This window comes from Eupeodes corollae, chromosome 1, assembly GCF_945859685.1.
Source record: "Eupeodes corollae chromosome 1, idEupCoro1.1, whole genome shotgun sequence".
Classification (NCBI taxonomy): Eukaryota; Metazoa; Arthropoda; class Insecta; order Diptera; family Syrphidae; genus Eupeodes; species Eupeodes corollae.
In genome coordinates, this window is record NC_079147.1 from 114319528 (window position 1) to 114339997 (window position 20470).

Below are 20470 nucleotides of genomic sequence, written 5' to 3' on the forward strand. Positions count from 1 at the left end.
CCGCAAGAAGTTGGGTCGTTATTTTGTTCGTTGTGTGACTCGATATTCGCTTTCTCCTCCCACTTTTGTTGCCTTTCAAAGTTTTGTAGTTTTTGCGCAAAACAAAACGTTTTAATGTGTATACGAGTATGACAAAGCAATTGATGTATTTTTATTTGGTTATTCGTATTTGAACACGATAATAATAATTGTAGGTTTTGTTTCAGTTGGAGATATTCGTATCATCATTGAAGCGAAAATAGATTAGATACAATTAAATAGTTTATGGGTGATACAAAAATAAAAGTTAGGTGTGCGAACGTGTGCTGCATAGCGGAGTGTCCTTGCATTCTTTTAAAATAATAATTATTACAATAACGAATAAAATTAAATTAGAATTTAAATTACATATAGATTAAATTAAACATGTATTTAATTTTTTTTCTAAGCTGTCTGCCTACGCAATAAGGATTTTATACTTGCATGTCTTGAAGAAGTTCATTATTGGAAGTATTTTTATATTATTCCATAAACATAATTATGGAATTTTGAAAAGTTGTATACTTAACAACTAAGTTTTACTTCGAAAACTATTTACACTCCGCTTCAACTGAATACGTACAGACATTTTGGACAATACCTTAATATGTTAAGAAAAAAAATATTCAAATAAAATTGCCAGACTTGTTTTCTTCCACTCATTTTATACGTAAAAAAGAAGTTTTTTTGAGTCAATGAATAGGAACAACGACAATTTAATCATTGCTTATGAGCGTTTTTAAGTACTAGATAGTTTAAATCAACAACTTTAGTGTTTGAAGTGAAATTCAATCTTTGATCTAACATTTTAAGAACAATAGGTAGATCTATGTACATGCCTTAGCAGTGTTTCAAAAGCTAAAATCGACATGATAGAGAGGCCAAAGTCTTATTCTTACTTAAAAAAAATAAAGATTTGTTCGGATAAAACATAAAGCTGGAAGGCGATACATTTTAAGGTGTGCATCTGATTCTTGTGCAGACTCTGGGGATAACCTAAAACAAAAAAATTGCGTAAACACAAGTCTCTCAACAGTTTTAGGAATTTTTAAAATAATCAACGGAACGTAATGCTATGAGGTGTTCAAAACTCAAATTATCTGGAAAAAGAATTGTGTGACGTGTTTTTTTTCAGACGAAAAACTATTTTATTTCGGTGTTGCTATATTATGAAAGCTATCAGTAATTACTGAACAGTTCAGGTTGACATGTTCACATCAAAAACTACTGCAGCTGGGTATGAGGTAATCTTGGAAAAAAAAATTCAAAAAATTTAATATTTGTTGACCCAAAAACTTGGTGTACTCGGTGCGCATAATAAAAGCTTGGACAGACGAGCAAAATGTGCACTTCATTTAATAAGTACCACACTCATCTGATCAAAATATTATTTAATATACTTGGGAAATGGTTAGTACCCATAGTTAACGAAGGTGGTCGTCAGTTTCAAGATATTATCGTTAGCGAAATACTGTTGAACTATATCAAAAGGCGGTAGGATTTATACCAGATCTAATTTACGATCAAAAGTAAGCGTGGAAGTACCAACTGCCTAACTTAACAGGAACTTGTTTTATTCCAATCCAATAATGCTCAATTTTTTGCAAGCAGAAAGTTTTGCAAAACTAGTGGTTAATTTTGGGTAATTCTTTTTAAATTCTTTTCTTAATATCTTAAAGGAGTAGTTAGGATCAACAGATGGCACAATACCCATCAATATTAAAAAAATTAAAAAGTAGTTTCAAAAATTGCTGTTCGTATTCAGTTGAAGCGGTGTGTATTCATATATACATATTATGTTTATTAACATGTAATTTGAGAAATAACGAAAAATATGGAGAGAGATTGTTAGAAGAGATTTTATCATACATAAATATTATGTCGTTAGTAAGACTTCCTGTTCCGGATCTCAAACTGAATCAAATTTAACAAATAATGTGTCAAAAGAAAGATAATTTTTTAAGACTATGCAAAGTTCTTTCTAACATTATGTTCTTCATAACATTATGGTCTAGAAATGAGCTAAGCCAAGGGATGAACTTTGTGGAATATTTTTGTATGCTGTGTGAATGTAGCCCATACTTCAGGAACACCTCATACCTCAAACAAAAACTTATCCCAAACACAGGTAGGTATGAACCAAATTTAATGATTCTGGTGGATTGTTGTAGGTATGTAGACTAGAGTGGGAAAGTTGACTTGTGCGAAAACCACTAGAATGGCCATTTTTTGGTTCTCACAGCCTGAAAAGTTAAAATTGCAACATCGGCAAGTGTTTGAATACTAAAGTTTAATTTTTAATCAAAAAATGTAACCGATTCTGTCAATTTTATAAAAAGCAAGAAAATCTGAGACCTACTTACCTTAAGAAATATAATCAATTTTTGACTTTGAAATAAAATTTTGTTACAAGAGTTCCCGCACTCATACGAGTATATTCATTTACATCATTCAAGATTCAAAATAATGGAAATGGCTTCGATTTTTAATTAAACTTCCTTTTTGCTTAAAGTTAGTTGGGGTCATAATTTCGCAAGATGAAACTCTAATGTGGAACAGTTTTTTTAATACAGTATTATGAATGGCGTGTCAAAGAAATTGTTAACTGTTATGGACGCTGAAAGTCCAGGAACAGCTTTTTATATCTACTAGTATGAAACAATACAAGTGATTGCGCCACCGGCTACTACGATTCTCTTACACGTCACTTAAAGTTGACTGGTGCCGGGTGGTGCGAAGAAGACATTATAGCTGAAACAAAAACACGCTTTAGCTTCGGCTTCATCTGCGTTACTTTGGGTTTGCTTCGAGGTTGCTTTGAATGACACTTCCAATATGACATTTCTAAAATGGCGCTTCTGTCATTAGCAGCTGTTAGTTTTTCTCAAAATAACAAAAATGAGATTTGGAATCTAAAAAATTAAATTTATCACGGAAGTAGCTTACACAGCAGCCTATAATATTTTGTGTTTTTTTTACCGCTGTTCCGCAAATTTTAACTAGAGCTTCCGTTTGGAGTCACATTACGTTATTTTCTTACGATTATCAAATGAAACGTGAGGTCGAAGATTCATTGTAATAGCATGCATTGAATTCCTATGGCTAAACTAGTAAACGTCAGGCGAAGCCGAATCTGAAGAGAGTTTGTGTTTCAGCCATTAAGTTTACCCATTTATATCCGTTTGTGCAGCCTTAAGGCTCAATTAATTTAAATTGACTGTTTCTTTGATTTAATAAACTAATAGCGTTGGATTTTTATGCTAGAGGTCTTGGGTTAGATCCCTGCCTATGCGAGGTAGTGCCTTTTGCGAAAAATTGACAAATCCTCCAAGAGTAATTCTTGCCATGAAAAGATTGAGAGTACGAATAAGAATTAAAGACGTTCTGGGAGCTATAGAAACTGCGAATATATATATAGGGTGCGCCATCTAACGTTTCTTTCAACTAGTGCTTATTTCAAGAATGGTAACACTAAGCTCATGTCGGATTTGACGGATAATTAGTTTTATCCTTCCGCTGAACAAATATGGTTGTGTATGTGTATACGCTTGAACAACGCTGAGAAATATTGCCTGCGATCGACTTAGAGAAGATGCCGATTTAGCAAAAGAAAAAAACATTTTTTCAGATGAATCTCATTTTGATCTTTGCGGGTGTGTAAATAAGTAAAATTGTCGCATTTAGGGCACAGAAAACCCGCAATCTTTCATTGAAAAGTCGATATTATCGATTTATTTTGGTCCAGAGACATAATTGGGCCATTTTTCGAAAATGAGCAAGGAGTGACCGTTACAGTCAATGGCGATCGTTATACGAATTTTTCTTCACAAAAGGAGAAAGAGGATATTGGCAACATTAACGTGCCACACAGCCGAAGCTACACTCGATGTTCCCTATTTCAAAAAAAAAGAAGTTATTTACATGCATATATAGATGTCTCTCAGTTTCAAAAAGTATAAATAATTTTTAAAAGCGTCACTTTTTCTGTGTGCAAATATTTTACAATAAATATTCTTTTAAACGTTCACGTAAAATTTTATAAAAGCTTCGTTATAAAGTATACATATATGTATGTATAATGTATATTTATCAAATGAATTCTATTACGATTTGTTTAAATAGGTACATATTAAGCTGAAGATATCTGAATCAGAGAAAACCATACAAAACCATCAATATCAGAAATATTGGACATTTTAATTTTCAAACACCAAAATGTTGGGTGGGAATGATTGGTAAAACCATATACATAATATGTTATGCGTATTGACCAAAATTAGTAACATTTTTTGGCAGAACTCTAAGATTGGAGGACATTACTTTGTGCATGATAATCTAGATGTTCTAAAAAAATAGTAGGTTACAAAATAAAATGCATTTGGTAGTAAACTGAACAAAAAGCTTTTTAAAATAAAATGTATGTAAAAGATTTTGTCAAATTCAACTTTAAAATATAAATAAACTGTTTTAGTCTTCTGAACTGAAAATGACACATCGATATTTATAATTCACACTAGTTCATACTGACCTCCGACTTATCAAGAAGATTACATACAAAAATTTCCGAACAATCTACACAAACAAAGTTATGAAGAAAATCATTTTCCCATAGATTTTGTTTTCAGTGATTTTTCGACGCCATCTTCATGATAAAAGACGCTTTAGTTTAATTTAAGTTGTGAACATTTTTTTGAGAATTTTTTGAAATAAAAAATGTCTTTGCAACAATACAAATTTTGTCGTTTTGGTTGAAAATTTTGTTTTTACATTTTTTTGTCACACATTATCAACGAAACGATTGATCGCAAATTAAACCCACTAAATTGAAAATAATACCCAATTTTTTCATAATGAGAACTTGAATGCTATTGTTGACTACGTTTTTCATTACGTCCATCATTTTATCAAGCGATTTTATTATTTAGTATAATTATTCATCCTACAGGAAGATATATTTTTAACCAATTTGAAATTTTCTTTACCTATAATCATGCTGTTTTATAATATAATCGTCATCGTAACTTTTGTATAATACGAACAAAAATGTATAACTATTTCTTTTAGCTGAATATACAGTCAAACTTCTTAATAACGAATATTTAAGGGAACATAAAATTGCTTCGTTATAAAACAGTTTTATAAAAAATTCGATACATAGAATTTTATTTTTAGCACTGCAAGTGTTCTCTTATATTTGCAAAAAAAGTATACAAGAAACTAAAATTAAAGAAATGTATGTTTTGTAATTTTTAATTAAAAACATATTAATTTTCGATTGAACATGAACATTTTGATTTTTGTTTAAAAATCTTCCAATTTAGTAAGGTGAAAATTTGCATCATCTGAGGTTTCATCTCTTGTTTCAATACACACACATTCACTTTAAGAAAATTCTTCCCGAAACGGGGAGTTCCCTTTTTAAATAAGGAATAGAAATCGTAGTAAACTTTGTTTTCAAATTGACATTTCGTTATAAAGAAACAACTTTAAAAAAACAGTTTTGTAAAGGGGTATGCTCATTTTCGGCCCGGAGTGTACACCAATGAATTTAGTATCAAATTAAAGGTTGTTCTAAGCCGGATATATCTGCAAAAATATTTTGTCGATAACTCATGGGAGATCCGAGATATTTGAGATTGAAGTTCGAAATGTCTAACCATTAAAAATCAGCACTTTTTTGACATATGTAAATGCTTATATCTTTGGATACAGAAAAGTCGAAAAAGTGCTGATTTTTAATGGTTGGACATTTCTAACTTCAATCTTAAATATCTCGGATCTCCCATGAATTATCGACAAAATGTTTTTGCAGATATATCCGGCTTAGAACAACCTTTAATTTGATACCAAATTCATTGGTGTACACTCCGGGCCGGATGTCCCTTATAAAATGAGCAATCCCCTTTAGAGATATTTGAATTGAATGATTTTTTTTTCGAAATCCATAACTTTAAAAGATAGTAAAAACTATTATCCTTGCTAATACTGCCATTTTAAATATGTGAGAAACAACTACAAATAGATAATAGGTTTTAAGACAAAGTTAAAACACAACATATCCTTTAACAATAAATTATATGATGATTTTTCAAAGCAAAAATCTAGTAAAAAAGTCTATATATTCGTATGTTATAAAACACACCAAATATTGCCACCGAAAAAAGTATATGTACATCATTTCTGACTTGTTCAAGATAGGCTTTTTGAGTATCTTTAAAACAAGTTTGAAAAGGTTTTCGAGCAATAAGCTCAACATAGATTTGATGCATCAAACCTCTTCACCTGCCATACATTAACCTTATAAGAACGTTGAAGCATTTATAAACGTTTCTTACCACACAAACGTAAAACAGTATGAAAGAAATATTTGATCTTTTAATAAATTCGTAGTCTTATGGTTAAAACATCAATTTTTGGATTTCAATTTTTTTATTTCAGTTTGTAGTATGTTTTTGTATGCCACTGTAAGTTTTTGAAAGAGTTAAGAGATCCATATTTGTCTATTTATCCATGTCATTTTACCAACGTCGAAGTCCTTGATAATTGTGTACCTTTTTTTCATTCGATTTATGTGCTTATACAATTTTTAAAACACAGATTTCTTTATACAAAATATTCTCTTTTGTGAAGCTCTTTTTTTATACAATTGCATGAGTTGATGAATTTTATGCGTATTTATTTTTAACTCATATAGATAAAATCGGATTTTTGATTCAGAATTAGCTCTTAAACTAAAAACATTAAAAAACATACAACTTCAGATTGAGTCAAAAGAAGATCCATGAATCATCCCATAAATATTGAGAAATTATGAACACTAAGTCAAATCCTACATATATGATTTCAGAAGCTTACAGATTTGTGCTTTGAAAATACAATTTATTGTTAAAGGATAAAATGTTTTTTATCTTTGTCTTAAAACCCTATTTATGGTTATTACTCACATTTTTAAAATTGGAGTATTTAAAAACTTGATGTGATAGAAAAAATTTAAGGCGAGATTCGAATTCAGCACAACTTAATTCATTAAAAAAAATATTATTAACTTCCCATAGGAAGTCATTGTAATGGGTCCGATTTGTCAAATTGAAAATTTTGACATTTCTCGACGTTTCAAGGTCCCTAGAGTCGAAATAAAAGATTTTTAGAAAGATGTCTGTGCGTGCGTGTGTACGTACGTTTGTACGTCCGTACGTCCGTACGTTCGCGACGTTTTTTCGTCGTCCATAGCTCAAGAACCAGAAGAGATATCGACTTCAAATAAATTTTGTTATACAGATAATAAGGCAGAAAGATGCAGAAAGGGCTCTCAAGAAAATTGCGTGGGTGGTTTTTTTACCATAGCAGTTTAAAAAAAAGGTGAAAATTTTGGTTAACCCTTAATATCTTACGAACCAAAAACGCTAGAGACTTGAATTAAATTTTATATAATATATTGTAACGTGATACCAAACAAGTATATTTTTTGAAAAAAATCAATATAACGGTTTTTTTTCTAAATCAAAAAAACTGAAAAAAAAAATTTGTCACCTCCTAAATTTAACGACTAACATATGATTTCATCTCCAAAACAATTTTGAGCAACGGAGAATAATGTTTTAAAAATGTGATAAAATTTTGAAAAAAATCGAATTGACAGTTTTTTTACAAAAAATAAAAACCTAAAAAAAAAAATTAATAAAAGTTGGTAAAAATTGATCTTTTCAAAACTTTGAGATATTGGCTTTAATTTACTTTTATCTTTCAAAAAATATTGTTGTCAACATTTAGCAAAATTTTGAAAAAAATCGAATTGATAGTTTTTGTACAAAAAATTAAATACCTAAAAAAAAATTTAACAAAAGTTGGTAAAAATTGATTTTCGACTCAAATATCTTTTCAAATCTATAAAATATTGGCTTCAAACTAATTTTATCTTATAGAAAATATTGTTTTCAACATTCGATAGAATTTTGAAGAAAATCCAATTGACGGTTTTTTACAAAAAATAAAACTCTAAAAAAAAACAATACTAAAACTTGGTAAACATTTACTTTCGACTCAAATAGCTTTTCAAAAATTCAAAATATTGGCTTCAAACTTATTTTATTTTACAGAAAATATTGTTTTCAATATTCAGTGATTTTTATATAAAAACCTAACAGTCCGTTTTTTCATAAAAAATAAAATCTATAAAAAATAATACGCAAATTTGGTAAAATCGATACTAGTACAAATAGACAAACTTTTAAGCAAGACAAATCGACAGACGGGATGGGAAGTTATCAGTGTGGGTCGCATCCCAGCCTCTTTTTTTGTTTGTTTTAACCTTTAACTAAACAACTAAACCTTAAACTACAAAACTAATTTGTTAGTATGCAAGATTTCTTACAGAAGAGATCTATGGCATTCTAAAGTAATTTTAAATCGAAACATTTTTAGTGTTGAAAATCATTGAAAATTTTCATAGTTTCTCTTTTTGTCTTAGCAAGGATACAAATTTTTACTATCTTTTACACTGTTTCTAAGGATTGTTCTATTTCCCATCCAAAGAAATCTTTAAAGGCTAGTAATAGTAAGAGCTAACAAAAAAAACTGCGAAAAGAACAATAAGACAAACAATCAGCCGATCGCAAGATTGAAGAAGAAATACGCGGGCGGTTGCTCTAAGCCAACAGAGCCTACTTCAGACTGTCAGAGCTAATCCAGAAACCTTTTCCAAATTTATAAATTTCTAACAATTATAGTTTTTGAACACTTATGTCTGGTTCATCAAAAAGATGGTCAGGTCAGCTGTTTCAGCATTGATGCATCTTAAATATTAACTCTTCTTCGAAGCAGATATTTTATGTATGTATGCAAATGTATGCCTCTCAATAGTTATCCACCGAAGAAGCTGTGAAACTTAAAACTTATATTGTTTTCTACTAATTTATTTTCGTGATACCAAATCATTCTCAAAATGGTCTCAAACAGAACTTATTTAACTGGAAGTATTGTCCTTATTAAAAACTCAGTTATTTGGAAAATGGACATTTATTCTTTGGGCCGATTAAACCAAGATAAATTTCGCATGCTATGTTGTAAAAAGTTTAATATCATCGTAGCTACTAAATTTACACTGCTGTACGGAGACTTGTTGGACTATGTGTATGTGTAGAATATAGAAAGCATGTTTTCAAAATATATAAAAACTCCAAATTTTGATCAATCGAAACAAACTTAAGTTAGATATAGTATATCTATTGAATTTGAAAGCTGAATAGCTCGAAATTCGGGTCAAGAAATGTCTTTTAAACAAGCTTTACTTTAACGCCACCAAGCTCAACGGACAATTATTAATAACCCATTACATAATTTACTTCTAATACATACGGTTTTTATTATTTCAAAAGTACCCTGTTTATAAGCGCAAAACTGTTTTTGGTATGGAACTTGATAGACAGAACGGGTCTTCAAATTTCTTTCATTAATATTTGTATGCTTCTTTAAGAATAGGAAATTACTTTTCGTATGCGGTATACTAACTGGAAATAAAATTGCAACATTATCTGAACCCTGATGAAAATATAACCACTTATACTTCCAGAAAATGTGTTCTTCAAAAAACCAAGTTAAGGCAATACTTACTAGCTAATATTTCTTGCTATATCAATTGTTTTCGAGAGTCTTATAAACTTAGTAAAGAACAAAAGGTTGGACTCGATTGATTACAAATATGATGATTCATCATTCTTATATAAGGAGAACCTTTCTGTATTAAATTTGTTAGATAGAAATAAAACGTACAAAATTCAAACAATCTTACCTTTTCCTGTGTAGACTCATCAACGCCACTGTCATTATCCCCTTCTGTAAACAAAGGAATACGTTAAATTAAATCTGCAATAACTTAAATGAAAATATTTATGGATGTGTTTAATACAAACATATTTTTTGATTAAAATAAGGCTTTTTTGACATCAGTAAGCAAGATATAGTAATAGAATCCTATATGCAAACAAATTTTAGTAATACTAACTTATATCCTTATTGAATGTTGCCTCTTTCGGAGAACCCTCCAGCTTTTTATTATTCTCAACTTTAGTTGGTTTCTCAAGCTTATTTGTGTTTTCGGGTGTGTCTCCGCTAATTTTTTGGAAGTTCGTTAGTTTCGCTGAATTAGAACTAGATTCGGAAGATCCGAGAGCTTGTTCGTTCACTTTTAACTCTTCCGTACGTTTTCGTTCAGTACTTGCTTCTTTTTCAATCTCATTTAGGTTCTTCTTGTCATTAAGATCACTAAATGATGTATTCTTGGGGTTCGTATTATTCTCTTTATTTGGTTGTACTTCTGGAATAGTTTTTAGGTCATCGATTACTTGATTGGTCTTTACAGTCGGCTGCGGTGGTGGCGCTACTCCTGTTCTTACAGGAGTGATTGCTTGTCCAAATACTACATCACTGTCGTCATCGTCGTGACTATTAGTTTTGCTCATTGGGGCATTTTGTTGTGGTGCAAATGGTCTTTGTTGAACTTGGGGGGGAAATTGTTGTGGCATTCCTTGATATTGCTGCTGCATATTTTGCTGTTGGTATGGTGGTCGAAACTGTGGCTGGCCACCACCACCGGTCCCACCAGGTCCCGGCCGTGGAAAAGGTCTTCCACCTTGATTGGGTGGTTGGTTACCAAAAGCATTCGATGGACGATTTTGTTGGCTGTTTGGGGGTCCAGCCCAAGGGAAAGCACCCTGAGGTCTTGGACCTGGACCTGGACCACCTTGCCCAGGCGGACTCGTTGTTCCTCCGCTAGATGGTGGGCGAACTTGCTGCTGAATTCCGCCTCTTGGCGGTTGTCCAGGATTAGGCAAAACATTCCCTTGACTATCTACTCTCCGTAATTGTGGCGCCATTTGCCTTTGTTGAGTATTCATTGGCTGTCCTTGATTCATTGGCTGTCGTGGCGATGGAGATCCCGGAGCAGGGGCGCCCATCTGAGGTCTCATTTGTTGTGACGGAACAAAAGGCGGCCTTGGTGCAGACGACATCGTTGGCAAATCTATTTAAAGACACAAATGCATAACAAAGAATGTTGTAAAATGAAGACGCTAAAGATAGTTTTTTTTTGTTCCACCCTATGTACATATAATGCGACTTCTAATGCCAGGAACCTTTGGAACTTTAATGTACAAGTTTGACAAAGATAAAATACACAGATATTACTTTTTACCCTCCTAAACACACAAAGGTACGAAGTAGATGGTATAGTTGTTGGCTTTATTAAAATCCAATGATATTAAATACCGCTCCGATATAAGATTGTGTCGGGAGGGTACAAATATTTTTCGTGGAATACCGAGTTTACATTTAGGTAACTTTATATTTATGTGCATAATGTTTTTGTAATACGACCTAGATTTATTAAATCACTTATTGATTATACAATCCATGTCATCGTAATACAGATAGTTTGAGGATTGTTATTGGAAATGAAATAAGTAATTGCATTTTTTTGACGGTCCAACATAAATTTCTAAGACAGCTGAAGGTTTTCCATTGATGGAATCGTTTTATTTTTTTAATGCAATTAAATTGAAATTTCTAATCACAAAAGTTTTGATCATTAAAACAAAATTACTGAATTAGCTGCAAAATAAATCTACTGACTTTTTTGTGGAAATTTTTCTAACGAATTTTAATTTTTAATAAACGAGTGAAATGATTTAAATCTAATTGAAAGATAAAATCTACCTCTAATATTGATGTAAAGATATAAACTAAAAATAATTTCAACAAACTAATCTTTGTTGACAAACATTTAAAAAATAACTTTCTTCTACAATAATCTTTTATTTGAATTTAAATAATTGTTATTTTTGATATACTTGTATAAACCCTTTCTATTTTGAACATTACACTTTTCATTTTAAGGAATCACATCAAGCCTAAACTTAACTGATTGACACAAACCTACCTTTATATTAACATTGTGGGGCACTAATAGTTAATGTCGTCGTCGGTTCAAATTTAAAACATATTTTTGATTTGAAAAGTAGTTTTTGCATGATATTAGAAGAGCTATTGAGAGACATGTCCGACTACTATATCTTTCCATTATAATTACTCAAATTTAAAAGTCCTTATATTTTTTCTATATATGTATGTATTTAAATAATCTTTAAAATATTTTTTTAGTTAGTGAGTTCTATCCTTGTTTCCTTATTCAGTTTAATCTGAAAATCTAATCCAATAAACAAGAGATAGAATAGGTACTCGAAAAAGTGGTGCACTGTATTCTTACTTTTCATCAATTTAACTTCAATATGTTGTTTGAAAGCTATATTTTTGTTCAAGAAAACTCTTCTAACTTTTTCTAATAGATATAGCACTTTCCTTCCACCATCAGTTTAAAGTTTAAATGCACCTCGAAATTTAAAACCGCACCATCTGCTCCTTTTATTTGAAAATGTGTCGACGAAAAACAATTAGTTTAAATGGTAATACGTAACTAAGTTTTTTCTGGTCAAACCTTTTTACCACCACATAAGCTATTAACCTCGTGTAAGCTCAGTGAGGTTGTAGGGCGCATTGTTCATTGCTCTTTCACATGCAAATTTTTCAAACGCCGTGTTGCTCACTGAGTAGTGAGCACTTTTAACTTCCTGGCGCATTGTGTTTAAATTGATTTCTTAATACCATTGCCATTATATTCACTTCTCTAAGGTTCTAAGGAATTTATAACTTCAAAGCAACGTTTAATGCATGCAAGTTGTTGCTTTACAGTGTTTGATTTATAGTTCCTGCGGATGGTTGGGTTCCTTTTGGTAAGGCATTCTAAGGTATGTCTGTCTAATTGATTGGTAGGTGTCTTGTATTTGCACGTTTTTGTGGTAAGGATTTTGTTCAAAAAAGACATACATTTGTATGTACGAGTATTTATATTTTTACTGGAAACGAATGGCAGTATTGATGAACTTAAAAATTCAAGTTCGAATATTATTTTTACCGCACAAAGCGAAAAAATGTTTTAAAAAAAGGAAAATAACATTTTTGACGTGATGTCATGATAATAGAAAATAACCATATAATCAATCGTTGATGTAATTTATGTTTATAAATCGCTAAATAAGGACAGTAATGAGTCGAAAATCATTTTGTACGAATACAATTTCTTGAAAGTTTTTATTTCTTATACAAAAATACAGATTTGATTTTCTTAATACCATTATCTTACGTTAACAACAAAGTTTAGCACAGACTTAATTCATTCTGAACTCAATATCTTTCTTTATTTTTTTAAGATTTTATTTTTTTACGAAAGAACTGACTTTTTTTAGGTTTTCATTTTTTGTCAAGATTTGTCAAGATTTCTCAAGATTTTACAAGTTGTCAAAAACGTTATTAAAATTTTTTCTGTTTGTTAAATATTGGAGGTGCAACTTATTTTGTTTCAGTAAATTGAATTTCTTTTGAAGTTTTATTAGTTTCGTACCATGTCACAAATATATAATGTTAAATTTAATTTAAGTGGCTAGCGATTTTGGTTCGTGAGATGTTTTTTTTTTTTTTTAATTGCTATGGCAAATGGTTAATGCGTTGGACTTTAATGCGAGAGGTCTTGGGTTCGATTCCTGTCTGTGCCACCTAAAGGTTTTTTTCACGGGTACTGCCTCTTGCGAGGAATTGACAAACTCTCCAAAAGTAATTTTTGTCATGAAAACGTGCTTTCTTAAATTAGCCGTTCGGATTCGACATATAAACTGTGGGTCCCCTCCATCCCTGCAATTACTCGCACACAGGAATGGTTGAGAGAGTTCTCAACGGACACAACGGACTCACTCAATTTTTTTGGGAGTCGTTTCTACATTATTATTTGTGTAACAAAATTTATTTGAAGTCTGTAATCTCCACTGGTTCTTGGGATTTGGCCGTACGCACGTACGTACTCTAAAAATCTTTTATTTAGATTCTAGGGACCTTGAGATGTCGAGAAATTTCATAATTTTCAATTCGACAAATCGGACCGATTACGGTTTCACTCTTTCTCAATAAGAAGTTAAGAGATGTCACTAAAATCTATTCTGTTTATAGGTAGCCAAATGTTGAAAGGTATAGTATTCCACAAACATCCAAAGCCATAAATTCAGCCTGTGACTCTTTTAAAGTTATAAAATATCGTGTATTCTAATCAATCATTAATGTTTGGTCGAATTTGCAGACCATAACTTAATGAAAGAGCTATAGATTCTGGAATTTAAATCAAGTCTATAAGAAACAAATTATTCAAGGACTCACAAGGAATAGACGAATTTTCTAAAAATGTTTTTATTACATTATGCGTTCCTTTTTGTGATAAGCATGAACAAAATTTGTTCTGTTGTTAAAAGGTTACTCTTTTTCCCCAAAAACAAATAATTCCGAGGTCAACATTTTATTCTATTACACTAGTTTTATACTAAGAAAGATAACGTTGTAGTTGTCCGACAAAATTTGGACAAATAGGAAAAAATCTTTGTGACTGCATTTGTTTTTACAAAAATAATGCCAAAGCATGGTAAAAATTGTCTTTGACCCTAATAATTAAAAAAAAAATTGTGAATTGATCACATATGTACATATCTTATTGCTATTGTTTAAAAAAAAATCCAATGCCCTTCTTTTGTAAGATAAAAAAAACTAATAAAATGCTCCTAAATTAATTGAAATCTCGAATATCTTGAGATAAAACAATTTATTATGCAATTTTAGATTTTTTTAAAATAACAATTAGACTTTTAACAGCAATTGTAAGAAGTTATGTGGGTTGTCTTCCAGCCTTTGTTTAAAAATATTGATGGTAAGTCATTTCAAAACTATACAGAACAGTCCTTGACAAAATTAATTTTATTAAAAATCACAAGTTCTCTAATGTGAAAGTACATTATTTAAGTTAAATAATTAATAATGCTTAGGGTAAATGGTAGGAAAATTAGCTTATATTTTTAATAGCCATGATTTATTAAAAAATGTTAAAAAGGTTTTCCTTTAAAAAATCTTCTGGTTTCTGTAAATTTTGATTACACTTTTATATTTATACCAATTAATGTTTTTTTCCTTAAATGTATTTATAATTGAATGGGCTTTATAAATCACTTCATCGATCATCATTTTGACGATAGTTTTTTATAAAAATGATTGGAAGAGCGATCTAGAGATCCTTTTTATTTGTTTTTTGAAACGTTTGAGAAGGAAAACACAATGTTCACCAATCGACTTATTAAATAATTTTTACTAAATGGTCCTTTGGTCAAACATTATACATTTTATGATAATATTATTGATAAGTCAGTTTTGAGAATTGAGGTTTTAACAATATACATTCTTAATATGATCAAATCACGCATTACGCACAGAATATTTATCAAGACCAAACATATTGATTTGGTTTTTATATTCTCACTTTTTTCGAAATGAAAATTGTGCTTTTGTGTGAGTGTGTTTTTTTTTTAAGTTGGAACCTTTAAAGAAATCGTGTATTCAGTAGATTCAGCCAAAGGATTCGTCGAGACGATAAAATGTAACAATATTGCTAAAAATGTATTATTTAAAATATTCAGATGCACATAATGTCAAAACGGGCTTCTTGTCTTCTATAAACAGATTAATCCACACTTTTATTTGGTTGACCCAATAGTAGTGGTCATTATAAACGCTAATATAATGTCCTCCCACCCTTCAATGCAATAAATACATAATGAAAAACTAAAATAAAGCGCAGGAAGAGTAAAAAGTTTAATGGGTTTAAATGCTTATGCAAACTTCACACTTTATGAAACTGTCAGCGTCCATAACATTTTACATTATGCGAGCTCCTATTTATGATTTTTTGCCAAACCGTCCATGTTTACGTATTTTTTAAAAATATTTTATTATTATACATAAAGGGTCCTTGAGGTCTGAAATTAAATCCAAAACCGGAGTGAATATGAAATTTAGACTTTTGGAAGATGTAAATATATTGCTAAACCAAATTTTAGGGTCAAATAAATCGAAGATCTATCTTAAGCTGATATCTAAATTAGAGTTCTAACGCTTGAGAACTTGATGGAACAAATGAGTTAGAGCTCAATCATGTTCTAATTTATCCATAAACTGAGTTTTAGAGACTAGAACTTGGTCAAGAAATTGGCCGAAGTGTTTTAATTTAATCATCGCTGACATACTTTTTTCAAAATTATCTTGATGACGCAAAAATTGGTTTTTGATGTGGTTGTTTTAAATTACACACGTTTGTGAGTACCTGAAAATGTGTTTACAAAATTCAGGTTTTCAAAAAAACTAACACTTTTTCACTTGTATTAAAATATAAACAAATACTCAAACTACAAATATGTATAAATTCAAACATAACGAGTAAGTTTTTTCAATAGTATTTTATAAGAATAAAAACTAATCAAACAAAAATCAATTAGGTTTGCAAGAGATATACAAATTCTTGACTTTGGTATCTTTGTATCCATTTACTCGAATATCCCTTCAAACAAATGAAAAACTCATGGGTGTCTATAAAAACGGGCTAGGCTTTTCGATATTAAATAATTATGGAGAATTGAATTTGAATTGATCAAACACTTACATTTTTAATGAAGTAAAAAAGTATCTGAAGCTTTCTTATCTATGCATTTAGTTAAACAAGTCCACTTTTTGACACGAAATAATTACAATTGAAACTTATGCAGGTATAACTCGTATTTTATCGATTCGCAGTTTCGATTGGGAGCATCAACACTTAAAAAATATTTGTTTAAAAAAAAAAATATTTTTGATTTATGTACGTACTCGTACGTAAGCCAATGCTGATGATCGAAGCAAATAAACAATTATTTTATAAACAATTCTAAGGAATTATTTTCAAAAATAGTGTAATTTTGAAATTTTTTAAACTCTGTATGTTTAATATCCTTTTTGCCCGAATAATGGTCGTAAGGGTACAGGTGATAGAATTCAACTGTTTGGGTTTTTTCCTTTGGCCATACACTAACTTCGTTACAAGAAATAGTTGGAAAACTAAAGTATAACCAAGTCCTTGCGCAGTGTGAATACTCAAAACACATTTTTATTGTTTTGACTGCCACTGTTTATGTCCCGTTGGGGAAGTTACTGCTTTTTTTATTCGTTTTTTATACAAGTTTCAGCGAAACAGTATCTATAACAACATATATATATGTATATATACATGTGCTATAGATATATTTATAAAAAAAATCCTGGCAACGTCATTTAGAAATTTTAACAAATGGCGCGTAATTTTTGAGGTCATTGGGTTAAAGACTTTGAACTAGACAAGTTTCTTGGTAGGTATAGAAAACGAACTACACCAACGATTTACTACTTAATTTCTTGAAATGACTTTTATAAAGGTACGAGAATATATCCAAATACAAATATTATGTTCTTGATTCTTGCCTTACTCACGGTAAATCACTATGAAATTAGCACAATGTAGATGTTTTGAAAAATAATTCGCGACACATATCCCATGTATTTATGGATGTTTTTGCTTATTAACTTCTGCATACCAGATTTAAGCTTTGAATAGAAATACTTTAATATTGAAAGGCGAACCCTTTATTGGTAAGGTTATTGTGTTTAGTGGATAATGGCACGCAACTATAAAATACATAAAGATTTGATTTTCTTATTTATGCAAAAATGTAATATTGTTTTTGCCTTAAAAGATTGATATCGGAAATAGTTTAGCTCTATCTATCTTTATAATGAAAAACATGAGTTGAGGGGTACGACAACCGTATAGAACCTTCAATATTTTTAGTGTCGGGTTGTCCAAGAAGGGCTGATATTGTTGTTTTAGTGTTCATTTTATTGCATTAATACAAGGCAAGGTTGGCTTTACTTATATGTACGTATATTTTTAACATAGAAGAGTAATGGTAAGTGCGTACAGAGATGCCAAGTTTTATAACAATCAAAGGAAGGTGTAATTGAATCAGAACTTTGAAAACATTATATAAAAATAGTTATTGTTAGAAAATCAATTGTTATCTAAATTTGTTTATACTAAGCACTTTTCGTTTTTATAAAGAAGATCAAAACATTCATACAAATAAATATATAGATTATGCAATGAAAAAGACTTTTGCTTGGAAATGTCACTGGGATAATCTGAAATTTGAACATGATATAAACTTTAAAAAATATATTTGCAAGACCTCTGATCCAAAAATTTGGCACACACCGCAAGGGGAAATAATCATATTCCAGGACTAATGCAATATTCGATCTTGAATCAATCAAATTGATTCTTTTGTGTTTTAGAGCTTATCTATGCAGTCTTTTCTTTGTTATGCAAGTTATAAATTCTACAACTACTATTGATAGGGAAAATCTATAGCAGATGTCTTATCAATGTGATTGCCGGCTGATAGATGTTCTTGCATTGTATTTTTCGTAACTGCATGAATAATGGCTTGTCGATGGCTTAATACAATTTTTTTTGATTCCAATTAACGTTGAAAATTTGTCTAAATGTCTCTTTTCTCTTGGTCACAGTAAATACGTCCTTCAAATTGGTCGATAAGTGCATGGTTTATAGAAATTACTTTGCTAAGAATCTTGAAGCTGTTTCAACTGTACCACACATGTTCACAACGGTAATATATCGAAATTGAAATCACTGAAGAACGAACCGTCAGAAACCACACGGTGAGCTATATTGTAGGATTTAAAGCATTGGTTCCATGTACTATATTCTGTAGTGACTGCAGTAGCGCGAAGTTCAAAACTGGTTACGAAAATGTTCCGATTTTAATGGAACAAGTTACTGGCGATGCTTGTGACGTAGCTCTCTTGAAGTGTATTAAGCTCGAAATGGGTAAGACTTTATTAATTCGTATGAAACTTAAAAATGGAGCTGTTCCCTTTAATTCAACAAACAAATGCCAATCCATATACAAAATTTAAGTGCACATAATTTAAGGTCATGAGGATGCTCCCAAGAAAGTAGTAGAACGGTGAGAAAAGGTTCCTTGATGCAAATATTGCTCACAAATTAACTAAATCTCTTAAGGAATTAGGCAGAGTTGATGAACGTGTGCAGAGCTTTTTTGATTTCATCCTTCTGTCTGATGAATACTCCAGTGACTATGAATTTGAGGCTGTGGGAATCAATTTTCAATTGATATACTTCAATGTCTCATCGGTCTTTTGTTGGTGATTGATCCCCCATGAGCTTCTGTTTCCGATGCAGTTTGGGTGTCGTTTGGCTGGCATAAAACGAATCATGGTAACTGGTGATCATCCAATAAATGCAAAGGTGTTTTTGGGTATAACATTTTACCTGAAGCTTTGAGATTTAGTCCTCTGAAGTTTACACACGGGATGCAAAGGCAATCGGTGTGCATGACGTACATTCTACCGTTAAACTAAGTCAAATTCTAAAAAATCGCTTGGAAATAGTATTTTCTCAAACTTTTCCACAACAAAAGTTGATAATTGTGATGAATTGATGGTTCCGGAGTTGGCTTGAACGATAACCAAGAAATCAGTAGATCCGACGTGTCCAAGGAAGCTGCCGATATCAAATATATAATGATCTGAAGCTTGGGTTTCTACGTTTAGCTTGTTTTTTTTTTTAAGATTTAATGTGAAGATTTGTTTGATTATTTGTTTCCTTTTTTATTTAAAAATTATTTTTCTTAAATTTTGTCTGCCTTAATTTTTGATCATGTAAAAATTTGGTCAGTCGAAAATGGGCGTTGCAAGCCTTCCTGGCTTGTTTGAACTATTTCTAGCTTTCCTCAGTATGGTTGGCTTTATAGCAACGAAAACTTACTTCTTTGACCCTAGTAACCTCTTTACAGCTTGCTTTAAACCATGCGTTTTCCTTAGGTCTGATGCTTTTAACTCTGTTCGGGATAAAAGTTCTCATTCCAAGGAGAATTAAACTTGTGATCATATCAGCGCTGGCGCCAACGTCACTTTCAAATAATTGTTGAGACCATCCCGGTTGGCTTTCTCGTATTGTTTTGATTTGTGAACGGAGAACGTTGACTTTATACAAATGTTGAGATGGATTTCACTATTGAATTATTAAATCTGTTTTTTAAATTTGTATGCAAACAAATCTCTTATCTATCATTAAAGAAGCCTTATTTATGGGTCCAGTATCAAGTTACTCACCTGAAAAATAAAATAAAAAAAGGAAGGTTAGAATTCCTATCAGATAATTGAATTAGTTTACTCAAATTAATTATATTAAAATATTTATATATTATATAATAAAAATCCTAAAAATATTTTTAAAATTTAGGTAAAATATTTTCCAGAGACAGCCATCAGTCCAGGTCTTAACAAATCAAGTCAAAACAAATGGAACCGGATTTATCTCACGGTCATATGCAAAAAGATGAGTTCAAGCCTTGCATTCACTTTTCTGAGAACTTTCTTAGAGTGGTATGCAAACAAAACACAGCGACCAAGATCGATCTCAAGCTGG

General features: G+C 30.9%; 1 protein-coding gene across 13 annotated transcripts in view; it reads right to left on the minus strand.

Moving 5' to 3' along the window:
* Positions 1-16977, minus strand: part of LOC129952875 (microtubule-associated protein tau) — a 30899-nt gene extending 13922 nt beyond the window's left edge. For 4 of the 13 annotated variants that reach the window (XR_008782412.1, XM_056065817.1, XM_056065836.1 and 1 more), the window contains exons 1-3: positions 16592-16966; positions 10019-11035; positions 9806-9849 (exon numbers count right to left, since the gene is read on the minus strand). Coding sequence is in view for 11 of the 13 variants with exons in the window: in XM_056065817.1 (XP_055921792.1) it covers positions 9806-9849; positions 10019-11024 (1050 nt within the window). In the remaining 2 variants the exon portion in view is untranslated. Of the gene's footprint in view, positions 1-9805; positions 9850-10018; positions 11036-16591 lie in introns of all 13 variants that reach the window. The other 9 variants (XM_056065827.1, XM_056065888.1, XM_056065876.1 and 6 more) reach the window with 7 other exon arrangements.
* Positions 16978-20470: the final 3493 nt, after the last annotated feature.